Source organism: Rhamphochromis sp. 'chilingali', assembly GCF_963969265.1.
Source record: "Rhamphochromis sp. 'chilingali' genome assembly, chromosome: 12".
NCBI classification, from domain to species: Eukaryota; Metazoa; Chordata; class Actinopteri; order Cichliformes; family Cichlidae; genus Rhamphochromis; species Rhamphochromis sp. 'chilingali'.
Genome location: NC_137939.1, coordinates 16,248,219 through 16,268,703, shown reverse-complemented (window position 1 = coordinate 16,268,703; position 20,485 = coordinate 16,248,219). Strand labels below are relative to the sequence as shown.

The 20,485-nt window shown below is 39.8% G+C and overlaps 2 protein-coding genes across 5 annotated transcripts in view; one reads left to right on the top strand and one right to left on the bottom strand.

Annotated features, from left to right (window-relative positions):
- The first annotated feature begins 1,106 nt into the window (after positions 1-1,106).
- On the top strand, positions 1,107-8,837 carry cox4i2 (cytochrome c oxidase subunit 4I2). Its single transcript, XM_080899577.1, has 5 exons — positions 1,107-1,244; positions 6,816-6,909; positions 7,683-7,847; positions 7,941-8,072; positions 8,449-8,837. The coding sequence occupies exons 2-5, from the start codon at positions 6,816-6,818 to the stop codon at positions 8,580-8,582; spliced, it is 525 nt and encodes a 174-aa protein (XP_080755703.1). The 5' UTR covers positions 1,107-1,244; the 3' UTR covers positions 8,583-8,837.
- A 4,026-nt stretch (positions 8,838-12,863) lies between these two features.
- Positions 12,864-20,485, bottom strand: part of bcl2l1 (BCL2 like 1) — a 31,606-nt gene continuing 23,984 nt past the window's right edge. For all 4 annotated transcript variants that reach the window (XM_080898628.1, XM_080898627.1, XM_080898629.1 and 1 more), the window contains one exon: positions 12,864-15,288. In XM_080898628.1, coding sequence (XP_080754754.1) covers positions 15,145-15,288 — 144 coding nt within the window. In that variant the 3' untranslated portion in view covers positions 12,864-15,144. The remainder of the gene's footprint in view (positions 15,289-20,485) is intronic.

Genomic DNA, 20,485 nt, shown 5'->3' with positions numbered 1-20,485 from the left:
GATGGTAGGGAAGGAAGCAGCATGGGCAGGACGTTCCCCCAACTCTGCATTCCTGCCTCACACTACCACCTGGCTGAATTCCAAAACTTAGGAGAAAAATGGCACTTTTTTACTTTGTTTATCTTTTTGATTTCGCTCTGGAAAGTGCATTTAAAATTCTTTATCTACTTAGATGGAACACTAAACAAAGATGGGATAATAATTTATGACAAGATTTCCTTTCTTAGCAAATAACTCTAGCTGTACTTTGACCCATGCTGGCTGGCTTACATTATCAGCCAGCTTTTCCTGCATTTCCCAGACTATAAACTCAGATAGTGTCAGTGAACCAAAGCGTATAATCTTAGGGTTATATAAAACAACATGAGTGAAAGAAACATTCCCGACTAGCTCCCTTGCTTTTTAATAACAACATGTCTGCTTTATTTTCCTTTTTTTAAGTCGAGTTTAACTGAAAAGTGCTTTTTATGTCCCCACCCCCTCATGAAGAAATGTTTAAAAGGTTAATACCACCTTAACTGAATTTTGGGTTCTAGGTATTTTGGCAGACTCACACAACTGAGCAGTGTGAGGTTACTATGAAAAGTCTGTCCTTATTTGACCCCTATCCTCCTGCCTGCACATAGGAGACTGTTGACCAGCTTGTGCACCACATATAACCCAGTAGCAGTTGGTCACAGCTATGAGATTAATGAGGACCTGGTGCCAGCGTGCACTTGTGCATGAATTAGGGGTAAATCGTGGAAACTTTACCCTTTATTTCCCGAAATCTCTGTCTGACTGTTCATATACAAGCACTCATCTCTCATTTTGTACTGTAAAAGATAGCCCACTGTGTGTCCTAATGTAACCTCCACAAATGTGAGCCCAAAGTCTCCACTCTGGCTGAATGTAAGCAGTGAAGAAAGCACATGGAGATGGGTCAGTAACAGAAGTGTAATGTGCCCTTGTATTGCCTTTGTTCTGCAGTCTAAACTCTGCCTGGCTCCCTTCTTTGCTAGTCCTATCACATGCTTTGCTCGATTGTTTACTTGCACTAGTTTGGTCACTCTCAGTCTAAGCTCCCTCCCTCTCTTTCTCTCTACACTCTTCTTTCCATCCAGCCTCTCTCACCCACACACCAGCTGATTCCTGCTTAGTGTTATGTGGCGATAAGGGCAGAGACGAAACGGGAAAGAAAGCTCTAAAGAGACCTTTTCTCTCAAGATTTGGCTTTTTGCTGCTGCAGCTTTAATTCATCTACTGTGAGTATCTTTCTTTGCCCGATCCAATAAACAGGCTGTAGTGTTGTTTGGCAAGGAACACTTTAGGAAATAGATGAAATAATAGACGAGTCTCCCTGCTCACACAACCCCAAACTGCAAGGGAGAGGAGGCGGACGTGCAGAAAAGCAACATAGATTGAGCTGAGAGATTTCTAGAAGTGTGTCAAAATGAACAGCCTAAAAAACCCACACTTTTAATGCAAATTAAAGTAAGTCAGCACTACTGGTTATTTTTGCAGAATAAAAACTGAACTTCAAGATTTGTTGATGCAACTGTATAATTTTTTGTTTGCCAGTGGGTCTTTGAGTCAGTTTTATTCTGCAGAAAGAAACGGTGTTGTAAAGGCAAAACCGAGTCTCTTATTTCTTTCCAAATATGTGTTTGTAACACGGTTTAAATGTTTCCATTTACCTCTGCCCTTGCAGAAGGTCAGCTCAGACACTTCAACTGACTCATGGCCAATTTCCACCATTTTCACTTGCTGTGTATGGGGGTGGGTGTTGAGTAGTGGTTTGCCAATATGAGTGAGGACCAGTTTAAATTACATACCATTAGAGTGAGGGCGTTTTTAGGAAAGTGCGGCACGACCTCACTTTGGCACGGACTTTCAATGCATTATTTGAGTGTTACAATTTGGTTTAGAGTTCAGTTTAGAAATGAGAAAAGGCTGGGGTAAGGGGTAGGGATGTAATTGTGATGGTTATGATAAGGGGCTATGGAATGAATTTCCTCTGTGAAAATCCTCAAAAAGATAAATGTGTAAATTGAGGGTGTATGCTGTGCAGACATACTTGGTACATACTTTGTAGGGACTTTGCCACCTAACAGAGATTTTAGAAACATGTAATTCATTGGACAGATACTTCTAAAAGGTAGTTATTATCTGAAATGAACTAGGCCACTGGTATGGACCCTGCAAATAATACCAGGTAACAGTTTGTTTAGGTAAACTTTAACTATCAAGGATCAGACTTAATTTCTGTCTTAGTGTCTTTCTGTTAAAGCACTGTGCAGAAGTCTTGAGCCACAACTCATTTCTATATATTTTGTTAGCAAAACAGGAAATAGATGTAACGATTTTTGAAACATCCAAACACACATGGAAACACAGTAAATAATATTTTTAAAAACTGCATTGGAAGTGTTTTTGGGATGATTTAATTTGTGCTGGAAAAATGAAGCCATTGCCAATCAGAAACTTCCCAAATTACACTGAGCGTGGATCAAAAGCTGATGTTATATTCCTGTGTTCATAATTTCATCATTGTGACAGAATCCCCAACACCAATGGCTGAAATGTAGCCCCAGACTATAACAGAGCCTCCACCATGTTTCTCAGATGGATGTAGACACTTACTGTTGCACGTCTGTCCTGACTTTACTCACATGATTTGCCTTTTCTCCCCATTTCCCTTCCTTAACGATGGCTTCTTGTCAAATACCCTTCCACTGTGACCATTTCTGGCGAGGCTTCAGTAAAAAGTTAGTGGTTCAGCTTAAGGGTAAAAGCTATATTTCGGGTCCTCGTCTGTTTTTTTCAGGTTTTTTTATCTTTTCCATCTTTTTTTTATTTAAATTTTATCCTTTTTATCATTTCCATTTCTTAAGTAGAATACTTCAGATACTGTTCATCAGATATTGTTTAACTGGGCTTAGGGCTGCTAATTCTACTTCTATCCTCAACTTGTCCAGTTTCCTAAAATCTTTTAAAGGACATGCTGCACACCATGCCGAGCTTCCAGCTAATAACTTTGAGAATCACTTCCCTGAGAATCCCTGTTTGGGTTCGGCAGACAGGGATAAAATTCTATTTATCTATACCTAGGCCTGTCAGACAGTTAAAGGGTTAAGAAACATATATATTTTTGACATAGTGCTAGTACCAAAATGCCTAAAGATACAATTTAAGTTGGCTCTTTGCTAAGCTATTTATGTGTAAAAGCTCTACTGAGCTAGGTACTACTTTATGCTTGAATTAGGGGCAATTGTAGGATCAAACCTTCAGTGAGGCCTCAATCATAATGTCATGCGTACAGTGCCTTCTAATTAATATTCATTATTAATAATAATATTATTATGTGCAATGTTACCATCAAATCTAATTAGTTGGATGACCTATTGTAGTGTCTAAGAATAATTCAAAATAAATAATCACAGATTTCTATATAACAAAATACTTTTAGCCATGAAACCTGAAGCAAAGGCTCAATCGTCTTGGCCACAATTTTCCAAAGTAAGTTGAACTATTTAGCAGATGAAAAGCAGATAAATGGACAAACATGAACATGACTTCATTCTCTTAACCACATGCAGTAGAGCAAGTCCACATAATCATCAAGTACCTAAAATAAGACACCTATTTGTACTTGTTGACCTTATATCCATCCATTCATTTTTTTTTCCTGCTTATCCAATTCAGGGTAATGGGGGTAGAGAGGTGGGGTGCACCCTGGACATGTTGCCAGTGTTTCACAGGACTTGACCTTATAACATCTTGGTTTAATAAACAACCCAGAATTTCATGAATACATCCAGTTAACTTCTTTCAGATAATCTATTATAGCAGATCTATTGACAAGTAATTAAAGATTACAACCTGTTCATCTGGACAATATAAAAACTCTATTAGCCCAGTTTTAACCTATTTTAAGCAGACACTTTCATTACAGTTAAGGAATCTCAAATATCTATTGCTCAGACTACTGCTACATAATGTTTGATGTGCACATTGTTATTTAAAAGCTAGCTAGAAATACCGTCTCTGCTTTGTTATGTGCAACAGGGAATCAGACGAATCAGGTGAATCTCATTAAGTGCTTTATAAAGGTGGCTTGGAAGAGTGCCAAATCCTCTTTTTGGTAGTCTGGCCACCTCATTATCTTTTGCTTTAGAGTTGCCAGATAATAAACCATAATAAAAAGCACCTTGATGCATACTCAAACATCCAGTTAAGTAAATCCCAAAAGGCTGATTCTGTTCATCTGGACGTTGCGTTTTCAGTGGGAGAAACGTTTCGCCACTCATCCAAGTGACTTCTTCAGTCTCAGCTGACTGCAGGTGTTGCCCCCCTGGTGTGACAGGTGCCTGGGAGGGGTGCGATCCTAGATCCCGCAGCTGTGTATTGACATAAAGAGGCACAGATCATGAACTTGTTTACGTTTCAACTGCAGGATTTATTCTGCAGATTTGCCTCCCAGGGGGGTTTACGCTCCTCCTGGCCGCTATGCGCCACCTAGTGGTATTTTTTAAGTAATGCCATGGAAGATGTAAAGTGTAATTAGAAAATACTGATTTAACACTGAACGATATAACAAAGACCAAAATATAACTGGGGTGTTCCCTTTTTCCTTGTATGAAGACATAAACTGAACTAACATCCCCATAAGTCTTTTTATCTCTTAACTTTTTAACTATTAGTGTAATCCAGAGGTTAACATATGTTAACCTTTTACACAGGCTTCCCCAACCTGCAGGTGAACGACTGACGAAATGTTTCTCCCACTGAAAATGCTACATCCAGATGAAAAAAAATCAACCTTTTGGGATATAGTAAAAGTACTAACAACAAAGTGTTATTTTGATATTTTATGACATTTTGCATTCCTAGAGATGGTACAGGATAGAATGAAAACAGATTTAACCCTTCTGTGTTCTTGTTGTCATGATGTTACAGTGCAGTCACACAGTCACACAGGTGTTGTTGCTTCAACAGTGTGGCTTGTCATTAATAAATAAGACTTCTGTTGCAGTGGCAAAAAGAAGATGATGAGGTAATTTCATGACCTAAATCACTGGTGCAGATTTAAAACACACTTTACATGAAATACAGCAAACATTTCAAAGTGCTCTGATAATGTGGGGACATTGCTGTGTCTGTGTATTTTTGCTTTCTAAACAGTGTCAGAAATGTTAGCTAATGTAGGCTAGATCACTAGAGATTATTAGCTAAGTTGGATGTACTTTATTATTTTAGTTAGTTAAAAGTTCTGTCCCTGTTCTGGAAAATTGGGCTTCATTATTTGTTTATGGTACAGCTCTAGTGCCAGGTAACAGCAAGTGAAAAAAATGTTGCCCATCAATGGACAGCAGCAGTCTGTATTCAATTTAGATATTGCTATTCATATGTCCAGGTGTATCGACTGTCAGGGTGTTTTTTCACTGTCTTTATTGAATAACGGTCATGAGGAATCATGCATAAATACTTACAGAACAATAAAACTGATGTAAAATTGTTTGATGCAGACAAGATAAAGGAATAAAGCTGCATCTAATAATCTACAATACCACTGTTCATCAGGCATGCACAAAGATTTTATATGCTCTTGAAAAGCTTAAACTCTCCTATCATCAATGCACATAGGTCAGAGGGATCATCCATGACAAGAGAAGTGATTAGTCAATAGACTGATTTCTTATCTGCCAATCTCTGATCTAGAACCTAACATGCTCTGGAGCAGGTTGGGTTTGCACCCTACGTTACTATAGCGATGTTCCCAAGTGAACCACTTTGGTAGTACTGAAAACCCAGTTACCACAGTGATGTTCCCAGGTAAGAAGAGAGCCACCCTGGTAGTAGTGGAAACCCAGAGTTAATCCTGAAGTTACCTGGATTTTAGTGTGCAATATTCAATACCTGCTGCCACTGACATCCAACCACCGCACTGTGAAACATTCTGTTCCGCTGCTATTAGCATACTGTACTATTGTATCATATATACATATAAATACATTTATTTATATCTAAATTATATTTCTTCTGCCTTGTATAGTGTATAGTTTCTTCTATGTTTGCATAGTATAGTTGTTCTTAGGTATGCTGCATCTATTTATTTATTCCTGCCACGTCCACCACTGCTGCTGTAACAATGTGAATTTCCCATCTCTGGGACTAGTAAAGGCTATCTTATCTTATATGACAATTAATACTGCTTCTTACTATTACTCTAGTATCAGATCTAGAAAATTTTACATTGGGGGGGCAAGTCAGTCAACTCAGTGAAGTATGTGAAAATCCCCTATATGTAAATGGACTCAACAAAATATCCACAAAAGCACTTTAAAAATATTTATTGTTATTATGTCTTCTAAGAAAAACGTTTTTATGTAGGTAGATAGGTTAGTTTAGACAGGTGCTGGGGGGTAAGGCTAACTAGTACCCTCGAATGTTAAAAATATTGTGTCGGAAAGAGAGATGAAACTGTTTCTTTTCCAGGTTTTATAGCAGTGATGTTAATGCGACATTGCAGAGTAAACATAATTAAGAACACTAATTCTGGCCTTATTGTATTAGTGCTGTGCATCGTGGCTCACTGCAGTGACGGTGACACTACACAGTGCAGCGCCTAATTGTATTTATCAATTACACCCGTGTTCACCCTGCTAGCAGCGTTTGTACGGCTCCTGCTGAGTGTTTTCTTCTCTCTAAAGACTCCAGTGTTTAACCGTCACTGACCTGTAACTCAAGTTACCGCTGAGGTTTGTCTCTACGGTGTCTATGACTATATGCCGGTAAAGTCATAATGATGTTAATGTACATTTACCTGTTTCTAGATGCTGCGTTTGACTACTGGGCGCGTGGGATGCCTCCTGGCCAGGCGCGCGACAGCTGCCGTGACTACCAGCAGCACGAGGATGGCGAGCAAAGGTGAAGATCGTTCAAAGGGGATTTATAGGTCCACTATAAATATTTTAATCTTACTTTTATTTAATAGTATAAGTAAAATGGCATCTCTAAAGTTTTTTCTGTCTCACAAAAAACGGTAAATACTGACAAGACCTTAAATTTTCAGAGCATAAACTTAAAAAGAACAATTTCAGACATATTAAGCTAACATGGAGATATGAAGTTTCTATCACGGCAGAGATGTGGAATTTGAAAAGTAGGCAAACACAGGTGTAAATTAAGGCTTAGAGTTATTGATAAAAACTGAAGTGTTTACCAACAATTTCAAATTCAAATTCAAATTTTATTTGTCACACACACACACACACAACCATACACAGTATGACATGGGGGTGAAATGCTTGTAGCTGTACAATGCCCGACCATTAAATGACAGAAGAAAAGTTTTACAATATTTACAATTTACTACAAAAATTTACAAAAATTTACAAATTTCATGCTAAAATGGCTGCAGTTTATATTGTTAATATTAGTAATGGCCGAAACTGACGAAGATCGCCACCATAGAAAAGACGTGATCCAAAGGAATTATGGATTTAAGTCAAGTAATGTGATTTGTTAGTGGGGGGTTTCCCATCATGCAGTATACTGAGTTAAACAGCAGATGGCGCTTATGTACTTTCATAACTACACACTCATCTAGACAAGATGGTACCTGGGCTTATCAATGATGGAGTGGGTTGTGAGGGGGGACAAATGTACACTGCTGAGTATCTTTGTATCTGTGCCTCCAGAGGTGTCCGAGTCAGTGGACATGTCTCAGCCAATGTACTGGGACCGTGTGGACATCCCACTGCCTGACAAACCCTACAAAGATGTCCTGACTGATGCTGACAAGAGCCTGAAGCAGAAGGAGAAAGGACCCTGGGGTCAGCTGACTAAAGAAGAAAAGATTGCCTGTAGGTTCTTTAGTTTAGCTCATTATGCTCAGTAGAAGGGGGGGTGCTGTGTTATTGATGCACTCATCTTACCCCCCTCCTCCCCTGCTGCAGTGTATCGGCTGACGTTCTGCAAGACCTACCCAGAGATGAAGCAGCAGACAGCAGAGTGGAAGACGGTCATTGGGGGCATTTTCTTCTTCCTGGGCTTCACAGGCATAGTGATCTGGTGGCAGAGTGTCTACGGTAAAATCTGACTTTTGTGGTCTGAAAAAGTTAAACCAGTCTCTCTCGCAACGTAACACAAGCAATGCCTGTGGCTGAGAACACCAAACCTTTCTTGTCAACATCACACACTTCAGTGTCATTTTTTTTTTCTCTCTCAGCAGACTTTCATTAAGGAAATAACTAATAGCATTAAAGATGGCTCTGGCTCTTTTCTAATCTCCCAGTGAGTCAAACCAGCTGGGCCAGAAAGGACCTGAACAGAGCCTGGCACAGCTAGATGAACATCAGGCTTTAATAATGCAACTGTTTAGTTGGCAAGTTTGTTTGGCAAGTTAATTACAGGTGATACTGGAGTGTGGAGCATCATGTGAGTTGCATTCTTTTGTCCTTGTAGTCTACCCTCCACGTCCCAAGACCTTTGATGACGAATGGAAGTCCCAGCAGCTGAAGAGGATGTTGGACATGAAGATCAACCCCATCCAGGGCATCTCTGCCAAGTGGGACTATGAAAAAGGCCAGTGGAAATAAAGAGGGCTAGGCAGGGGGCTGAGGTAGCACAGTCTGGACCTTTTACCTGAGTGTGGCTCAGTTTGACTATAGGAAGCTGCTATTGCTTTTGAATGCTGTTACAACTGTCAAAACCACTAGAAAGATGGAGCCTCTCTAGGGAATTGTACTCTGTTACCTCTAGCTTTCCAAACAGTATCTTCCTCTAAAGCCACTTTAGCCTTCAGTCACAGGGATAACTCTGTCCGTCCTGATGTAACAAAATAAAGCTTGGCTTTTGTCTGTCATGTGTCAGGTGTGTTTATTGTGGAGTCCTGTGTATAGTAAGTACTTAACTGTGCCATTAACATCTAAGAATATTTACCTCCACCACGGAGGTTATGGGATATGAATAGATTCTTAAAGGTATGGACTGATTTCAGTTTTTGCCAGCAGTGGAAATCATTTTAAAAGGAAATGACTTTAAGTAAATCTGGGTCCAATAATTGTTTTAAAGGATTGTTTTTATAAGGCAAGACTACTGGCAGACTCACTTATTTTGACAAATATGAAAACAAAAAGCCTAAATTCTCAGTATTTGAGAGCCTTTTGTCTAACTTGTAAAGATGCAGGCAATCAGGCTGGCTAAGAAAATGCTCTAGAAGGCTGCATTCGCAAATGTAGACTGCACATCAGTTTAAAATATGGTAAAAGTACTTTTAGTAAGTTCTTCTATGGAGATTCTGCATAACAAAAACAATACTTGAAGAATACATGGATGTTGGGCATGATGCTACAGTTTAAGGAAATAACACAATATGCTTTTCCTGACAGCAGACTTGTCAGAGTCTTCCGGTTTTGTGTGGTTCATGTTTGAATTATTGGATAGTTGACTGTGTGCGTGCTCATTGCTGTTCTGTTTGAAATTTGGTTTCTCGTGTTTGACTTTCAGATCATTTCCCTGTGGTGAGTTTTAGTTCATGAATGAGTCATGATGCCTGATTTTGCTGTACGGTTATTCTAGTGATGCGTTCAGTTTTGCAATTCTGTCTTTTGATTTTTAGTACCTTTAGTTCCTTCAGTTTGTTCTGTTTCTTCCTCCCTCTGTCTGCTCTTTGTGATGGTGCCTGTTATGGAAGGTTACTTTTTTTTCACGGCTGGTATTAGTTTTACTTCCTGTCTGTCTGTTTTCCCCTGATTCCCTGATTGTTCTCACCCGTGTTAATCACGCGCTGTCTGTTCGTGTTTGTCCTTGTTCAAGCAGGCTCACTAAACTCTTTTATATTTTTCCCTTTTAACATTTGTAGTTTATGTGATTTTGTTGAACTATTTCGTAATGTATTTTATTGAGCTATACTCTATTACAGATTGTCTTTACCCCTCTAAGACCCAACCCATCAAAACATAGCAAGAAAATTCTATTTTTTTGGAACTGAAATGTTTATTAACCCTTGTAACAAAATCCTCTTTTTTTGCTATATCATGTTATGTATGACATATTTTTTGTATCGCATTTGATACATTGGGTGTTTTGTTTTTGTTGGCAACTTTTTGTTAACAACAGTGTTAATTTTAGACAAAATGTTTTTTAAGGTTTTTAAGGCAAGTATCATGTTGATGAGACAGAAGTCTCAGAAACTCATGTAGCAAATATGATACACATGGCATTACAGGGTTAATGTTTCGGCACCTGTAACACAGGAGTTTCACAACTTTGGGGTTAACCGTATCTGAGTTAACACAGTAATATAACAGTAATAACAGTAATATTCGTTTTATTAGATAACCAACGCACTCCCCTGACTCGGCTGTCTATTTATGCAGCAGAAGTTTGCATCTCTTATCTGAGATATTATCACTGCCTGCTGTGTCAGCCCCTTCACCACCCCAGCATCCACCTGCAGGCTCTGAGAGAACAACGTGACTCATGTCAGTGTCCACAGGCAAAATACCAAGTTTTACTATTTAACTCAACTGATAATAATAATAATAATGGATTACATTTATATAGCGCTTTTCAAGACCCTCAAAGCGCTTTACAATTCACTGTCACATTCACACACTGGTGGAGGCAAGCTACAGTTGTAGTCACAGCTGCCCTGGCGCAGACTGACAGAAGCGGGGCTGCCATATCGCGCCATCGGCCCCTCTGATGACTACACATATATATTATTATACTCTTCTATTGCAATGACTCATTTGAAACCATAGCTTTCTATTTAGCTAGTGAATAAAGTTAATATTAGAAGTTTAGCACTGTTGATCTAAAAGCTTGACTGAAATCTCCATTGCCTCAGTACATCATGGTTGACCTTTATTTTCGCAACTCCCATTTCCTCCCATCCACTAAGCAGTCTTTTGTGGCATAAAATTAACTTTCTTCTGGCTGATTTCAGCTTCTGGCAAATACCCTGAATATTTAACAGCATATGTTCACGGGCATCTCTGCTCCAACACTCCCCACCACTATCCAAGACATCAGAAAAAGAGACTCGGCATATCTTCCAACAACGGGCTTTATTAGGTTCAGTGTCATTTCAAATTTTACATTGGCATTCTAAAGACATACAAAGTGACCATTGGACATGACAGCAAACTTTAATTTAGACCCAACAGGAACACACCGGATAACTTTTTTTGAAAATGTTTTCTTGATTTGTTTGCATTTCTTTTCATCTACTAGCAGTCCAACAGTCCTAAAGAAAAGAAAAAAAAAACACGACTGACAGTGCACATGGATGCAACGATGGAATTTAAGGCCATTTGAAGGAGCACAGTTATGCTTTTTTTTTCCTTTTTCTATTTTTTGACACCAAATATAAATAAAGTTGAAAGCCATCAGGTCTGTTTTAAATATTTCACTAAGCTAATACTATTCTAATCAGCTTAAATAACTAGCATATATATGTGGGGGGGTCGTGCCAATGCTGTCACACTTCCTTCATTTGTGCCTCCCTTCTGCCAGAAAGAAATTCACACACATGCTCCCGCACACACGCACGCACACACGCACACACATCTATAAATGGGTAAGAAAAGAGCTCGTTAGAGTCAGGGGCCCGGACAGCAGGGACAAGCCTGTGAGGAGCTTTTGATGGGGCTAAAAAAATAGATATATACTGTACTGGAATGTTTGAGAACATACCCTGGCTAACAAGGCGGTGAGGAGAACACGAGCAAACCAAACGATACTGATTATTCAGGCTATGCGTTTTGTGTGATTTTGGTGAAATATTCATAACCAGGTCAAAAATCAGGGCATTAACAGGAAAAATATGTGGACGGTAACATAAAGGAGCCAATATGTGACGTGAGTGATGAGTCCTTGTTTTGAACATGGAGGCAAAGCTGGTAGCTGGACACCATGATGGATGTCTCAACCACAAATCCTTTTTTCCTCTTGTTTGCATTACACTCTGTTCCTTTAATGTTTACTAGGTGTGGCTGAGTGTAGTGCCTCGATGAGAAAACAGCACTCGCCTGTAAAGCTCCACAGTGCTTTATTGTGCTGTAGGACATACTGTTCAGCAGAGAGAGGGAGAGGCTGTTTGGAATAAGATCAAATTTGGAAGCAGTGGGAAGATTCTGGGAACGGGAATGAGTGTACTCCCTTCTCCACCACCACCCCAACCCCATCCTTCCCAGTAAATTAATCGAGCAGTTGTTAGTGCACAACACGCCAGGCGACAAACACTCTTCTGACTTCAGCTTCAAATTAAAGATGGATAGGTGTCTCCTTCCCTTCCTCCATCTCCTGTGGACCGGCTCTGATTGGCACGTGCGTGCATGTGTCTGCGAAGCAGCAGGTGGGCCAGCTGTGACTGACACACGTGACTAAGTGCAGTGACAGCTGGGGGACCGCGGGAGGAAGAGGTGGAGCTGGATGGCGAGGGGAAGAGAAGAGACGGATGGCGGTTTGACAGCTCTGAAGCGTCTGGGGAGGACGAAGGAGGTGGAAAAAGAGGGGTGGGAGGGGTTTGTGGATAACTGGAATTGAGCGAGATGAGATATGAATGTTTAGATTTTGAGTTTCATGCTCCTACAGCCGCTGACAGCTGCTGATTTGCTCAAGATGGTACACAAACACGAAGTGAGACACATTTCTTTAGCTCGCAGACGACGCGAAGCAGAACCGCATCGTCTCCTGAAGGACAGCTGCTTCATCAGTTTGCTACATAAATCTGCTTGCTCCAGTGACGATAACACGAAGCATGAAGTGTGTCACCGATCAGTGTCAGATGTGACTAAAGGCTCAAAAATAAAAATTGATTAGGACACAGTGGGGAAAATAAACTATAGGGAGGAAAAAAACAAACAGCTGTGTGTTTGAACAGTGCAGCTCATGATTAGGATTTTATTGCAAAATAATCTGTGAAAATGACTCAAACACTTTCATCTACACCCCTCCCAAAAAAATAAATCTTAAACGAATGGTCTATTTTTAAGAAGTTATGGCTGCATCTAGGGGCTGTTTTCATTGTCAGTTAATTAAAAGCAGCATTATAGAAGTTGGACCCAATGACTTTTAGATCAGTAACAATCATCAAACCAGTTGCACCTTAATTGATTCATAATTTTATAGTAATATAAAGTAGCTGTAAATCCTGTGAAGCATCTGCACCTGGAGTATGAACAGGCAATAGACGACTGCTATTAGAGCCACGCTGATAACTGCGTCAACAATTCTGGTAGACCTCCAGCAGTGTTGTGCAGGGGTCATTAAGTCAAATACAGAGCTTTTGGTCATTTATATCAACACTTTTGTTATTTAAGCTCTTACCACATGATTATTTTTGAACTGCCGAATCCATCTTTGCTCTATGTGATGACGGCCATGAAGTGTAGTTGAAACCTTGTAAGTGGATCTTGATCATGTATGAATGAGGCCAGTCGCACTCATTCATACAGGATTTGTTCATGTGAGCTGTTACATTGTCAGTTACTGATTAACTGTTCATACACCTGTTACTGATGCCTCATAGGAATTACACTGCAGCAGTGTTAGAATATATGACGTTTTTTATACTGTTTATAGAGGAGGGGGTGTTCAAACAAAGTAGTACCAAACATATCACCCAATGACAATCTTGAAGTGGACCTATTAAGGGCATGACTCACAGTCTTTAGATCGTATACTGGGCTTTGATGCCATTTTAGCCCCCTTACACTTCCTTTCAGGGAAGTTTTATGATTGGCTGCCTCTTGTAAACACAAGGTTTAAACAGCGAATGTGAGTGGCTGCTGTGCTAATAGCAGCAACATTATATGGAGGAGGAGATATGGCACTCAAAGATTCCCAGATAAAATTCTGTGGGAGAATTCTGAGATGCTAATGTTGTTTCCCTGGCTCTCTCGCCAAAAAGCCAATCAGCAGCTGAAACTGGAGAATTATTAGCCAATCATGTGTTTACACGCGTCAGAGAGAAAGAGTTTCGAAACATTTTCACTGTGCGGTGTCGGCCACTTCTCTATCATAGCAAAGATGTTGGTGTTTTGATTTTTCATGGTGGGAGGAGCACAGATGTTGATCGCGTCAGCTGATGACGAAATGTTCTGAAACTCCGCACACTTAAATTTGAAGCCCCATTTAATATGAGCACCACCACAGGACATATGCATGATAGGTCCCCTGTGAGATTAAAGACACTTCTTTCAGTGTAGCCAAAGCATGCCTGGAAACAATGAAGCTCTAGCTATTGCATGAATTGCTACAGTAATGGCTGCATTCTTCAGCTACTGTATGGTGAACATTGAGCGTCTGAGCCATGGCACCCTGCTCCTATGAACTGTGGTTGAACTGATTCTGACAACCTGCCACACGCGATGGTCGAACTGAGGCCAACTATGACCATAAAGCACAGACCAGTCGGGGTGGGATTTTAATAGTTGAGAAATAAAGAAAAAACAAAACAAACAAAACACACAAAAACAAAAAACCACGCATCAACAAACTAGTGGACGCTAATCTGCATGAGTCAGTTTAATCTAGCGCTCATACACAAGCCAACCGGCATGAAAGATAGGGTAAGGGGGAAACCCCCCCAAAAAAACCCAATGTGTGAAGTGATGGGTTATGTTGCTGTATGTGACGGTGATCAGGATGGCTTGCAGGAAACTACGAAAGACTTACAGTAAACTTTCCCCTGACTTTGCTCTCCATATGGCACATACAGAGCTTTACAGAGCTGTGATTGTGGCGTCTGTAGGAAAAACAAGCTTCAACAGCAACACATCTGGAGCCATTAGATAAGTCTGGGTTAAACTGTAAGACTAGAATCGGTTTCAGCTTGTTCTGTTGATGAAAATGGAGAAACAAATTTGTTAAAACTATTACATATAAACAAGGTGTAGGAACGAGTGAAGAATGGAATGAAAGGAACAACTGGTTTCGGAGAATGGAAAACGAAACGTCTTTCAATATCTGTCTTCTTTCTTCTTCTCAACATTTGAGGATTCTTAGTCCACTGTGGGAGCGGATGGGGGGGAGGGATGCAGGATGGTAGGGGTTAGGGGAGTAAACATCGTCAGCAGCTATGATCAGACGAACTGGACCTTCATCTAAATGTTGAGGGTTGTGAAGGAGACGACTGGAGAGCGAGAGGGCTCACAGGCGTTTTTGCGCGATAAGCGCACCCGCCACAACGCCTGTCACCACCGTCATCCCCACCAGCAGCCACTTCTTGAAACTCTCCTGAGACCTCCGGCTTTCAGCCGCCGCATCCTGCCCGAAGATTTCAGCGAAGCGCTCCTGGAAAGAGAGACAAAGACGGAGTGTAAAGGGTTAATGGCAGGGCATCTGATGCACTCTGTGACATGCATGTGGAAAAACCGACAAGTATGCACACTTCCTAAAAATGCCCCATTTAAAAAACAAAACAAAAAAACCCCTACAGTATCAGGTGAATTCCCTTTGATAAAGGTCCCTCAGCCTCAAAAAGCTGCAGAGACATCCAATGCTGGCTATGACTATCACCACCCACACGCTCATATGTGGAAATTTCCATACAGGTAGGTCAACAGAAAAAAAACCCCTAAAAGACACCTGTAATGCCACATTTAAAAAAAAAAAAAAAAAAAAAAAAAAAAAAAGGAAATAAACCACAACCCCCCTCCCCCCAAAGTCGTCCACTCTTTTCTGGCATCCCCTCAGAACCACTGTTGTTGTTACTGACATTCTTTCCCACTGTTGTCCTCAGACTGCCATGCCTACATTGCCGCCCACTGAAATCATTTCCTGGAATTGAGCTGCTCCGGAGCATACAATTTCTGGTTTCTTGCCACAGGGAGGCGCCAGTCAGGCTCTAATCCAAACCATAACAGCCATCAGTATTCCTCATCCCTCTCAGCTGACTCACTGGTGATGATGCTACATGTTGTTCACAGTTCAGAAGCATCAGTGTTTCACCTCAATAAGCACGATATGAGAGGCCAAAGACCAAATTGCGAGCACTCAATGAGAAAAAGTGAAAATGACTCATTCATATGTCTGATTCTTAGTCAGAGGTAAATACGAAAGGCAGCACACGGGGTCTCTATTCAGCGAGTGGTTGGTTGGGTGGGTGGCGTGTGGGGTGCTGTTACTGGAAACTCTGTATGTAGTCAGTGACACACAAAGACTATTAAGGTGAAATAAGAGAGTTTGTGTTGTCACTGGAAACGGAGGGTGTTTTTGTACCATACTGAAAGAGCAACTCTCTGAATTTCTGAACACGCCAGGCACACGGTGGCACGTAGAAAAGTAATTTACAAATCTCTAAAACAAACGGAATCCTCAGAGGGAGTGACGAGATGAGTTTACACCTAAGAGGACCAGAATGCAGGATTTAAGAGGCTATAAAATATATAGTTTCTCTCTTATTTATCAGTGCCTGACTTGATGTAACCCACCACTACTTCCAGGAGGTGGCAGTACTGCACCTATAAGGTATTTACATACCAGTACAAACAAATCCAAGAAGGATAAAAAGTGAAGCTTGCAGAGCCAGACTGCTCTAAAGCCAAACATTTTCCAGGCTGATTGATGAGATGCCCATCGTTGCCTGAGCTGTACCGGAAACCTGATTTGTTCCACACATACTTGGAAAGGACTTCTTCCTGTTACTTCCTTTCATAATAAAAGTCCTTGACTTATACATGGCCTAATTTATGTGCATAAAATGCACATAGGCATGGAGAAATGCATCAAAGTAATTAAAAACCTACAAAAACAAAATTGTATCTTTGATTATATATGTATATTTTTATTTATTCATTTATTTATTATCAGTATTGTACATGTAATATAAGCGGAACGGTGTTCACACACACACAGTAAAGTGTGACTTTAAGATAAAAAAAAAACCTGCATCATTCACCAGATTTGATTCACTCTGTTTATAGAATAACTTTTAGCTGGACAGCGTTTAATGATCATATCTGATTGCAGATAAATATAAAAGAAAAGCAGCAATCAAAGTAGTTAACAGTAAACTGGATATTCATAGAGTCAGGCTGCTTGTTGGACAATTGTTTCTTTGCTACTTAGTCTAAATTACAGACAAAATGTCACTAAGACTAATGCTATAAAAAGGACTGCTCAATGCTCAAGCCAATATTAAAACCACCTGCTTTACATTTACTACAGCTTTTGTTTGTGCCTTCTGTTTTTAAGAGGCAACATAGCCACACTGGGCGTGCTCAAAGCAAAGGTATTTTCATTTAATCTCCACTATAATGCATCTATGACAGGACCATTATATCAGTGCACTGATTACACTATATGAGATCACTACACATTCATTAACAGTGCGGTTATGTGTATAAAGCTGAGCATTGAGCCATTTATTATTCATCTTCAGTAAACCTTTCAGTAAAATGGCATGTCCTGGTGTAGCACTGCTAAACCACCACAAAAAACCCCAAATAGAAACAACAAATCTAAACAAGAACAGAAGAAGGTTATATGTTGTGTTATATGGAAAATGTTGTATTTTAATCTCAATTCGTGACGTTTGAATGTGAACGAACAGATCATTATTTGAAGAGGCGGTTTACTGAACAGATAATAGTAAAGACTATTCTCGGGCAGTGAGTTGATATCAGCTGGGATTTAGAGCTCTCTCTACCAAAGTTAATTCATTAAATCTGATATCAACTGGATCAATAAAGGTAATGAAGATGCATGTCTGAAAGCTCCTTAATCCTTTAAGGCTGATGCCCCGAAGCCCTTTCACTTTCTGGATCAGAGATCATATGGATCAGAGTGAAACCAGGAAGGGATGGGCTAATGTAGAGAGTGATGGAGAGCAGTGGAGGGGAAGGAAGAGATCCTGAGTCATTCATTGAGTTTCTATTCTGTTTGATCGCGAGCCCCGTGGACTGCTGTCTGGTGTATGATGCATCACTGATGAACCATTACAAACAAACAAAAAAAGGAACTCAGAGGTCCAAAAGTTTTAAGTAACATTAACAAGGAAATCACATTATTGAAATAGCCCAAACGTTTCTACGATGAAGTCATTCACTGGAGCGGGGACTTTGTCCTGTCTGCTACAAATGTAACAGAAGGTTTCCAGGAGGAAAAAAATCTGGTTTGCAGCCATTTCCAACAGTATGCAGTGTGACAATAGATAATATTTATATGTTTTACTATTGACATGTATTAAGTGCTTTCTCCATTTTGGCTCCAAACCTTATGTAAACTTCATAATTGAGACACTTCATTTTAACTACTCTACCTTAACACATTCATTGAAAGGCACAGCATCACTTTCGATCAGCCAGTGATATAAATTCTATAAACAGTGGTCAAACTGTGTTGAAGTGGCAGTTGACCATAGCTGAGCATCCTGAGGCTGGATGCTACAAAGTGAATGCTCTATTTGAGATGTTTGGTATTTACAAGATCTTTGGAAAGCCTTTGTCCAGATATTGTTGGAGTACAAGTGGATGAAATCAAATCTGTCTAAAAATGTAAATGTTTGGCATCATCATCATTAGCAATCAAAGTGTATTCTCAAATGAGATGGACAATATGTCCAAGGGAAAGGAGATGTATAATAAACTAGTGGACCTGAAACTGATCCCATAGGAAAAGTGTGCATAACTGGTAGATTTCTACAGGTTGTATTATAACATCAAAAGCACATGTAAACAAGTTTGCTACAAATAACAATTTAAAAAGCGAGTCCAGTAAAAAAAGATATGTTTCTCAATATTTGCTAAAAAAAGAAAAAAAAACCTGCAGGGCACAGTTTTCACGATAAATGACTCATCATTGTATATCTGGTGTGAAGTACTTAAAGTCTATTCATTAAACAGGCTTGAGGGAGAACCCAGAAAGCATGATAAAGAGTCAAAGCATTACCTACTAACACATTGTTTGTTTTGCTCTTTTAGATAGGATTTGTTAACAATAACAAAAGTGAAGTAAAGCAGCAGGCCAGATACCATAAAAAAAAGCTTTTCAGAGAGCAAGTCGAACTAGATTAAACTCCCGAATTAGTCAGAGTACAATATGGTGGAGTATGACGCTGTGCAGGCTAACTGCTTAAACTGACCAGGTAAACAACAAAATTATTCCACAAATTTAAACATTCTAGACAAACTTTTTTTGGGGTTACAAATCTGAACAGTACAGAAAGTAACCAGTGCTATTTATTTACATTGGACCACTGTGGTTTGTGGTCTCTGAGAGTGCGATTCCCAGCTCACGTTAGCTATTTTCATTGATACTTTTGCTCTAAATAAACACACAGCATAGAACCACAGTTACAATGATCTATGATGTGTGGAATTTGAAAAATAAAAAGTGTAACTATTTGTAATAGAAGCAGGTTTAAAAGGCTCACTGGAATCCTACCTGCCTCATTCGTCATGTGTTACCAACTGAAACAGCTCTGCATACCAACAGTATCACCCTCTCTACCTTCTTTAGGGACGGAAAAACATGCCAAGAAGAATGAAATACTTGTTTCTGACCTCACCCAGGACTTCCTACAGGCCTTGATATGACGCATTTTTAGAAAAGATAAAAAAAAAAACCAAAAAAAAAACTGACCTTCTGTTAGCAAGAACGCAAACCACAGATAACAGCATGGACAGATACAAGGGGCTGGGCTAAAATGTGCACTCGAGCAAAGTTGATCTTCAGCACTCTGAGCTACTTTAAAAGTAAAGCAAAGTGGCCACGAGGGAGTGATATATGCTACTTGGGTCAATAATGACGTAGTGTAATTACAGTGGGATACATCATGTAATATGTGCAAGAGTTTTATTGGAGCCTTTTCATTCGTTCTTAAGAATGGGTCAGTCTGGCCATTTCACATCCCTTACTGTCAAGCCTCTCAGAACAATGAGAAGAATGTGGGTGTAGAGAACAATGCTGTACCTTTTGATGACAGCTGCCATCAAGACATGCCAGTCACTGTGCAGGGAGTGCCTGACGAAATAATCTGGACTGATTGTGTAGTTTCTCTCAGTATTACTCAGCATTAGTTACATTCAGCCTTACACTCAGCATTAGTACATTTACAGTTTTTTCTTCAGTTATGGTTGATTGTTCTACTGCAGCTGTTTCACTCCAGTCGGACATTGATGTTCAATATTTTTTTTAAAAACTGTTTCACTGATCAATAATGGGTAGAAAAAGTTGCAGATGGGCTAAATTGGACTTTGCTTCATTGACAAAGGCTATGTAAAACATCAAAGTGGAAGATGGTAAATGGATAGGTTCTTGTATAGTGCTTTTCTACTCTACTTTAGCACTTAAACATGTCTCATTGACACATTCATACAAACACTTTTTTCTACATGCAAGTACCTTTTTATACAGCCAGCCAGGGATCAAACCAACAACCTTTCAGTACTCAAAGGAGCTTGCAAAGAAAAGCGTCTGGACTTCTTTAAGTTGCTTGAAGACGTTTCACCTCTCATCCGAGAAGCTTCTTCAGTTCTAAGGTCAAATG

Excerpts from the sequence above, each read along its gene's own strand:
- cox4i2 (XM_080899577.1), top strand. The coding sequence starts at position 6,816 with ATGCTGCGTTTGACTACTGGGCGCGTGGGATGCCTCCTGGCCAGGCGC. Across the intron at positions 6,910-7,682 it reads CACGAGGATGGCGAGCAAAG|AGGTGTCCGAGTCAGTGGAC; the intron begins GTGAAGATCGTT and ends CTGTGCCTCCAG. Across the intron at positions 8,073-8,448 it reads CTGGTGGCAGAGTGTCTACG|TCTACCCTCCACGTCCCAAG; the intron begins GTAAAATCTGAC and ends TTGTCCTTGTAG.